Source organism: Panicum hallii, chromosome 6 (assembly GCF_002211085.1).
Source record: "Panicum hallii strain FIL2 chromosome 6, PHallii_v3.1, whole genome shotgun sequence".
Lineage (NCBI taxonomy): Eukaryota > Viridiplantae > Streptophyta > Magnoliopsida > Poales > Poaceae > Panicum > Panicum hallii.
This window is the reverse complement of record NC_038047.1, coordinates 43,308,586-43,317,710: the sequence shown is the minus strand read 5'-3', so window position 1 is coordinate 43,317,710 and position 9,125 is coordinate 43,308,586. Positions and strand designations below refer to the sequence as shown.

Genomic DNA, 9,125 nt, shown 5'->3' with positions numbered 1-9,125 from the left:
ACGGAAATGCCATGATGAGATACACCGGAACAGAACTACAGAAAGGTCTTACGGTTGTTGTTGCATAGTATACTGAAGTTGTGACGTGTTACCACGTTGCGACGCCTTAAAGAAAAGTTACGCCCGTCACCCCCCTCCTGTAACTTTGTTTTTACGTGCATGTGCTTAGCTTTGTCTTTACAACGACGTGCAGAGTCAGAGTCAGAGTCAGAGTCAGAGAGAGAGAGAGAGAGAGAGAGAGAGACCACGTTGTGGAGCACTCGCACTCGCATTGGCTGCGCGCGACGATGGACCAGCCTTTTACCCTCTGGATCGTCGCAACATGTCCGGCGAACAACCTTGCAGGTAACTGCCGGTCTGCCTGCCGCTCGAATCCCTCCTCCTCGTGACGAAAAAGAAAGAGTTCCTCCGATCCATGATCCACCAGTGCCGGCCAGGCCACCTTTGCTTAACCGCGCTGCAAAGCTCCAGCCAATCAAGCTAACCCTGCTTGGAAACAGGCCGCTGACGGTGGAGCTACCGGTCATCACATCATTAATTAATGCTTCTTCCATCTCAGATTCAGCACGGCGATTAAATTTCTTTTTTTTTCTGCGAGGACACGACGATTAAATTCAGAGAGAGTTTTTTTTTGAAAATCAATTCAGAGAGAGTTCGAGCGCTGCTCAAGCCACGCGATCATGGCGACGCAAAAAGGGAGGGGGGGGGGGGGTGGAAGCGTCGTGGCACGAGGAAGGACGGCAGGCCGATCGTACAGTCGCCAGCCGTCCGAGACCGAGGCGGATTTTCCTCGGCATGGGATCGGAAACTGGACAGGCCGTGCGGCGGCGCGGCAGCACGGCTCGATCGGCCGGCCGGCCGGCCGCCGCTACGGCTCCAGCACGAGGCATCGCGGTCGTCAGGCCGGGTGTGGCAGGGAGCAGGAGAGGGCACGAGGGTTCCTGTCGCGTCGCCGGCCGCTCAAGGCCCGGACTGTGCCGGTGGGTGATTCTTAATATGGATCACATGGCCGCCTCTGCGCGAGCGCCGGAGATGCGGCGGCGGCCGAGCCCCCATGCCTGTCCTCTCCCCACTGGCTGCCGCATCTCCTGTTCCTCCGAAACTCGAAGAGCTACCCGCTGGTATCTTTCCTTCTCTTTGCTCGCTTTGACCGAGACCGGCCGGCCTCACTCTACTGTTCCAATGCCGTCCGTACCCTGCTCCGATTGAGCTACTGTTACTCCACGTTTCGTCGTGGCGAGCGCGTCCCTGGCGGCGCCGGCACCGATGCGCCAATAGCATTTCAAAACGCATTCCTTGACTCGGCAATCGAAGCCGCAAATCGCAACGGGTGAAATGGTCATGAAAAGAAAGAGACGAACGAACCAAAGATGATCGGGGTATTTACACGGCGGATCGGATCGGAGCGGAAGAACAACCCAAGGCTAGCTCCTACGTTCGTCCAAGAGTTTCGACATGGATCGATCAACGGGCCGTTGATGGGAACCCAAGACCTTTTCGCTAGATGCCTAGATCCTAGCTTAGCTAGTAGCCTAGTGGCGAGCATTGCCCTGAACTGAAGTACGCTGATTAGTTGGCCGAGCTGCGGCGGCGATGTCGGCGGTGGCGGCCGGCGGCTACGAGCAGGACCGGATGAGCCCGAGGTTGTAGAGGAACTTCTCGGAGCGGGAGCGGATCATGTTCCCGAGCGAGCGGCGCCCGCCGCTGGCGCCCACGGGCGACCTGGGCCCGCCGCCGTCCGCCGGCTCCCTGACGGACAGGACCTGCTCGCCGATCTCCGCGCGCACGGCCTCCACGGCCTGCCCCTGCACGGGCTGCCCCGACGCGTCCACCACGTAGAACACGTTGGCCGCCCGCGCCCCGCGGGTCTCCACCTCGGCGTGCGTCACCGACAGCCCGTGCTCCCGGAAGATGCGCGTCACGTCGGACAGCAGCCCGACGCGGTCCTCGCAGCAAAGCTCCAGCCTCAAGCCCTGCACGCGGCCGCCATGGATTAGCTCAGTTCGCGTGAAAAGCATCAATCATCGATCGGTCTCGCAACGGACAGGGCCAGTACCTCGGTGTACCGCCGCTCGATCGCGGCCTCGAGGGCGCGGCGGAGGCGGTCGCGGTCCTCGCCGGAGCTGCCGGCGCTGTCGCCGAGGTGCCGGATGTAGTACTCCTGCAAAGGTCACCGCCACCAGCATGCGAGAGGTTACATGAGCATGTATGTGTCCTTTTCTGCCGGTAAAAACAAAGTCTTTTGTGCAGGAGAAGTCACTCAAGCTCTTCACACCAAACTAGGAAGGATCTCCCCCCACTCACATGCCAAGATCTACCAGTATCTAGCCGCTGCCAGACATCTCTGGCAGCGGTCAAGACGTGAGCCGGCGTCAAGGCCGAGAGGGCGTGCATCTTTGAACGTGAACTGCAGGGTCCGTGCAGGTGCGGCAGGGAGAGCACTGTTACTGTGTCCGTGTCTGTGTTCTTCTGGAGCCAAGTACCAGCACAACGCGATGCAACAGTTTCATGATCGAAGCCATGGGATGCCAAGTACAGAGGAGGCGTGCGGCCGTGTGGGGGAGGAGGCAAGGTTAAAGCAAGCACCTGGTAGGCCTCGGAGCCCTCGGCGATGACGGTGCCGTGGAAGACCACGTACTGCATGTCGGTGAGGGTGCACACCGTGTCGAACAGCAGCTTGGGGCGGTCGCGGCACCGCACGTTGACGAGCGTGTACCCGCGCTCGGCGCAGTCCTCCACCTCGACCACCGGCCGGCCGGAGCCGCCGCGCGACGCGGCGCCGCAGTCGCCGTCGTCGTCGGAGCCACCGTCGCCGGCGCCGTCGAAGCCGCCGTCCTCGCCGCCGCCACGGCGCCTGTCCGCGTGCATCATCTGGTGGAGCCGGCGCTGCGCGTGCGCGGCGCGCGCCGAGATGGCGGCGCGGGCGGCCTTCTTGTCGCGGCTGCTGCCGCGGAGGACGTGGCGGAGGAGGCGCTTCACGGTGTCCAGGCGGTCCGGGTCCGCGACGGCGCCGCCGGCGTCGGCGTCCGTCACGCGCACCAGCGCCGCCACGCGGGCGTCGTGGGTCCACACCTCCGACGCCACGATGTTGCACTTGAGGTCCGTGAGCACCGCGAACACCTCCGACAGCAGGCCCGGCCGGTCGCGCCCGATCAGCTCGATGGTGGTCTGCTCCTCCTCCGCCTCCGCCTCCACGCCGACGGACCGCTCCGGCGCCGCCCGGAAGCTCAGGGACCCCGCTCCCAGGGACTGAAACAGAAATCAACACAACATCGATTGATTCATCAACATCCAGTTCAGAAGCAGATTGCTCTGCGCTCGCTCTGTTCTTGGCATCGAAGAGCAACAGGGGACCCTGCGCTTTACCTGTTCAATTCTGTCGATGACTTGGCCATCATAAAGTTTATTCCCATCCTGATCCACGACATGGAACACTGCAGAAAGGCGAGGCAAACCCACACCCACCACACATCAGGATCGGGAAAAAGATAGAAAGATTACACTCAGAGCAAAAGCCCGGCTTTGCATCACCCCAGAAAGGCACGCCGTCTTTCTCCCATCTTCTTAAACTTTCCAAAGACAGCAGGGAGGGAGGTCGCAAAGCAAGCGGCACTCACCATCCATGAACCACTCGCCGTCGGAGGAAATGTAGCCCCGCTTGATGGTCAGCTTCAGATCGGTCAGCACCTGAACCACCTCCAGCAAGGTCCCATACTTGTTCGCGCTGTCCACCTGCAGACAGAAAAATCAAGCAATCTCACAGGTCCGTCTGAAAGAGAGAGAGAGAGAAAAATTCCCCCCCTGCAGGGACTCGCAGGGAGGCAAGGACGCAGAGCGAGCTCCTTGCCTTCACCAAGGTGGCAGTCATGTCGGAGTCGTTGTCCACGGTGACCCTGTGCGTGGCAAACGGCCAAGAACCAGGCACGGTTAGCAGAGGGCGCAGGTCAAACGCGGCAGAAGGGAACACCCATGGGTGTCGGGGTTGGGGGAGACGAACCTCGGAGGGTTCATTCGGATGACCAGCTTCTCGAACTCGTCGACCATCTCGTTGCTCCGACTTCGAGACCCGCAGGCCATCATTGTCCCCAACAAGGCTTGCTTGCTCGCACGAGAGGAGACGTACAGAGAGAGATGGAGCGGGGAGCGGAGGAACAGGAGATTTGCCCGGGCAAAAGGGCTGCGTCCCCTTTGCTGCCCCCAATCCGAGTGCGTACTTGGTGGTGGTGCCCCTCTCCCTCGCCTTGTTCTCTGAAGGAGGCAAGCTCTCACCTCACCTAGTCCTAGTTATATATATATCTTGGCCATGGCCTCATGGGGGGGCTGCAAGGAGAGAGATAGAGAGAGGGGGGGGGGGGGGGGGGGGGGGGGACAACATGCCTCTACTTGTGGATTTGTGAAGGGATCTCTCCCCTCCTCTTTCTCTCTCTTGGGTGCTGTGGCTGACTGTGTATGTGTGTGGTTTCGTGGGCAGGCAGTGGTGTTTGGTTGGTGTCCCTTCACTGGTTTAAAGGGAGATGTTTGGGGAAAAGACCATCCCAATGGGGAGCTTGTTTCTCTGCCTGGCCATAGTGGACATGCTTGGTTCCCTTCCTGCTATGCAGTGATCCAAGTGTGGGACCTATGCTCAATTGTTTCATAGTTCATTGTTTAACAAGTGTTTACGTAACGGTCGCCACGTCTAAAGATTTGTGTTTACGTAACGGTCGCCACGTCTGAAGACTTGCACAACTATAATTTGGGGATATTTAGTTATGTACGGATATAACGGTCGCACATCGGGAATTAATGGCGATATAGTTATGTACGGATATAACAGTCGCACACCGAAAATTAATGGTGATATATAGTTATGTACGGATATAACGGTCGTTATGCTATAACTTATTATGGATACTTAATCATATGTTTACATGACGGTAGCTACATCTAAAGACTTGCGCAACCGTAATTTACTCTTGGATTAATCGGCGATGTTTCATCATGTAGCCCATGTATATAACAGTTGCTGCATCCGAAGTCTTACACAACCATAATCTTTTGGATTTAACAGGGATACTTAATCATTTATGTATACTTCTCAACGGTTGGAAATTGAAGATATCCTCAGATGATCTGAGTAATTGGGGAACATTTAAAGCTCCATCCTAGAGAAAATCTTTTTTTAGATACTAGAGGGATGTTTTGAATGTAAGTTGACATTTGATGAGTCGTCCGAGAGAATTTCTCACCTGCCCAAAAAAACGTGAAACTGCATTGACTCTCTGTTTTTCTCTTCTTTTCTTGTAACTGCTCTGACTCTCTGTTTTTTCTCTTCTTTTTCTTGTAACTGCTCCGACTCCCTGTTTTTGTTTATTTTTCTTGTAACTGCTTTGACTTTTTGGTTGATGGAGTTGCATGCTTCTCGCCCTGCCCATGACCGCACAATAGAATATTTTTTTCTTTCAGGGATCACAATAGAAAACGTTCAACGACAAATATACTTGCACGGCTCTTGTACCTTTACATAATAATATAGTATATTTTCAAAAGAAAACGATAACAAAATGGTATAGCTGATTAGGGTGGCAAACATTGCATTGGCTGCTTAGTGCCGTGGCATAATCGCATTGGCCGCGCTTAAGTTATGGCTCATGGTACGATAGAGGACCTCGGCAATGCAAAAGGTCAACCTGCACCTTTCCTTTCTCCTTTTATGAATCAAAAGGTCAACCAGGCACTTGCCTTGCACTTGCGGCCTTCACAGGTACTATAAGCAGTTAGGAACTTGTTATCTTGCAACATGTGACATATAAAAACGACCTTCAGGATGGCCAAAATTTTCTACATATGAAGATGACAAATAGTCTAGGCCAAAAACCATATGAGTATCTAGTGTGCTATTCCTGCTTAACCGTTACAGGTGGACTATGATAATTCGTCGACAAAGCACAACGCGATCACGGTAGACTTTGATTCAGAGGCGCTTAGCTCTTCTGCGTATCCAAGAAAAACACAATGCCACAGAATTAATTTACCCCCTATATATATGGGCGTGGGGTCCTGACCAATAATCATTTTTTTTAAAAAAAATACCTTGACCAATAATTATCAATCATACAACACTCCTGCGGCATTGTACTATTTTGCTCAACCAGGATCTGAACAGCCGCGTGCCAAATGCTTAGATTCAGGGCAAGGATCCGAGAGCAATGAGGTCCCCGATTTCATCAACAGGATCACCATGTGAGGACGTGAGGTGAGGTCGGATGGAATGCTATCTTCTTCTCCTGGCACTCTATCTGCCCATCTTTGGTCCCGAGCCTCTTTTTTCTTTTTTCCTTACCGTGCATGCATCCACCATTCCTGCCTTTCCAGCTCGCAACTTCCTCATTTGGTAGTACCAAGTGCACTTTTGGATTTGATAAGATATCTCGTCGGAATCTCCCTTTTTTCCATATATATGCCAGTACTTAGTATGCACTTTCCTTGTCAACAAGTATATGAATTTCATTATTTTTTTAAAAAAAATATTAGAACTTTGACATCCTAAAATTTGATTGGTTACTTGGCAAGACTACATCTATGAGCCTATGACGATCAGAGATGTTCAGATTTGCTGCTTTGGGTACTCTGATGATCTCAGTAGACTCGTTGTGGTTGCTTGGCAAGACTCATAAATACATGCCCTGCAAAGCTCTTGCCAGGTGTTCGTTTTAACATTGATGCGCACGCAGCCAGAGCCAGGTGGCCGAGCGTTTCTTCCCGGCACATACACCTGTATAAACGCTGGAAGAAAAAAAAACGCAGCATGATTTGGCAGTGCTCCTGCCGGTATTTCAAAAAAAAAAAAAAACGCAGCGAGCATTGTCGTCGCGAGGGCGGTGCCAGGTGCACGGCTGCTCTCAGGAATCAGGAGCACGTTGCCAGATGGAGATCGAGCGTCGCGCGCCGGTCCAGGACGTCGAATATCCCGAGCACGCAGTACTGGCCGGGTACGGCGCGGCAGTGTCCGCCGCGAGTCAACCGGTGCCGCTGAGTCGCTGACCAGCCAGGAGGAGCCTACGCCGCTAGCACCAGCTAGCTAGCTGCGCCGGCGGTGACGAGGGCTGACTCGATCGTCGGCGACGGCGAGCAAGTACCGAGTAGAGCAGAGCTGGCCTTGCCGTTGTTTTTCTTTTCGCGATTTTTCCCCAGCACGGGATTTTCCCTCTCCTTTCTCGTACCACCAACAAAATGCCTTTAATTTGTTTCTGCGAGAAGTATTTCGATACAATGACAGTGCTTGAACACACGCGCATGCATGTACAACATGTAGGTGTATGACCAGTGTATGCGTGCTCTCCACCTGGTGTTGTTGCACATCTTGTCTCAGCTCGCCTGTACTGGAAGTCTGAGCACCCACCACCCCTGTTCGCTCAAACAGTGTAAGCTCTTACTCGTAGGCAAGCGTAACAGTGCATGTTTATATGGACATAGACATTGTTCTTCCTTCTGTGCAGATGTTTTTAGTACCACTAGGCGTGTGATTTCTTCAGAGAAAGAACACCCAAGACATACACACATCATCAACCCACACGGCATTACTCCATGGCACGCATGCTAGTCTCTCACCTGTAATGTAAGAAACATGGTATATTTAACAACAACTAATTAAATACCATAAAATACTTTTCATGATGAATTTGTCAACATCTATATTGTAATGTGAACCTATTTAACTTTGTACTAATTCTCAGAGTAGTAGCATCTCCAGTGGGTCCCCATTCTCCAATCCAACTATCATATTAGAAGAGTTTGTATAAAATTTATGCTCCAGCAGATCCTCTTTATCTTTTCCTTTTCCCAACAATTATTGGAACAAACCAATAATCCACCTCAACTCTCCCCAAATAGAGGGAGAGTTGAAGCTCTACCAATATGGTAGTTGGTTTGGGATAGGGTTATTGAGGAACTACAAATGCAACTCTCCCAATAACCATGAAAGAATCATTAAGACATGCCATTAGATGGTTATTGGAAAAGATGTACTGAGAAATTGCTGAAGATGCTCTAAAAGCACAGTGCCTAGTCCAACGGTAAAAGCCTTTTTAAAAAATCAAACGTTAAACAATTCTAGAACAAAGATATGCACTTTAAAATACAGGGAATATATTAAACTAATCTGCATTTGAAAAGGCACACGCACATGAAGCATTGTCGTGTAGCCGCTGCACGATGCACCGCACCGGCATGTCGCGCCCAAACAAACGCGCCGAGTTGTTTAAGGAGCGGTCAAACAAAGATGAGGTAGAGCAAGTGAGAGAGCAGCAACCGGACACTCGAAAACATTAACCAATCAGCACTAGCTGAGCAGAGCAGCGTAGTGCTGCAAGATTAGTATACTGCACAGAGGCTGCTAAAAACTGCTAAGCTAGCAAGCTACCGCGGTAATTATAAAGTGCGCCCTGGTGACAAATATTCCCTGACACTCGCTGCCAAATTACCCCAGCAGCCGATTAGATTAACGCGATCGGGTAAGTCCTGGCCGATGCACGCTCCAGAGATCCTGAGACGAAGCGCCCCCATTGGCCGTAGAGGCGGTTAAAAAACTCGCGCCAGGGCCAGCGCTAGCTACACTGGCTGGTGGATCACTAGGCGGGCGCCTATGCCGGATGGAGAAGAGATTCCCCTGTGCGGCGCCTGGAGAGGGAATCTCCTGCTCCTCCGCCGGCTGGGCTCCGCTTGATTGATCCCGTTGAACCTTGCTTTGTCCGCCACCGCACGCCCGCACGCCGGCGGCATGTGCGCCGCAGCGCGAATCGCTGCGGCATCCGCGGCCGGCCGAAACGACGGTGCGCGCGTGGCCGCCGGCCCGGCCGAGCTCGGTTATTTTTAACCGTGCGCGGTGGTGGCCGGCGTGGCTCCTCCGCCGGGCCGGCGAGTGGCGCGCATGTGCGGGCGGCCCCTGCACGCAGCGGCGAGCGCGCGCCCGGCCGGGCGGTGCGGGGCGCGCGTGGCCGCCTGCCTGCCTGACCCGTGCGCGCCACCACCTGCTGGTGCTAGAGGAGTGGATCGGCCTCTCCACCGTTATCCCTCGCAGTTTTTTTTTCCTCCACCGATCCTCCTTCAATTCAGTTCGTGGCAGACACCATGGCGAATTTTGAGCA

At 53.7% G+C, this 9,125-nt stretch overlaps 1 protein-coding gene across 1 annotated transcript; it reads right to left on the bottom strand.

The window, feature by feature from the left end:
* Positions 1–1,336: 1,336 nt before the first annotated feature.
* LOC112896324 (ACT domain-containing protein ACR4-like) lies at positions 1,337–4,334 on the bottom strand. The gene is made up of 7 exons (XM_025964259.1): positions 3,998–4,334; positions 3,848–3,893; positions 3,618–3,732; positions 3,367–3,434; positions 2,587–3,249; positions 2,057–2,161; positions 1,337–1,973 (listed from the first exon to the last, which is right to left on the bottom strand). The coding sequence occupies exons 1-7, from the start codon at positions 4,078–4,080 to the stop codon at positions 1,617–1,619; spliced, it is 1,437 nt and encodes a 478-aa protein (XP_025820044.1). The 5' UTR covers positions 4,081–4,334; the 3' UTR covers positions 1,337–1,616.
* Between the last annotated feature and the right edge of the window lie 4,791 nt (positions 4,335–9,125).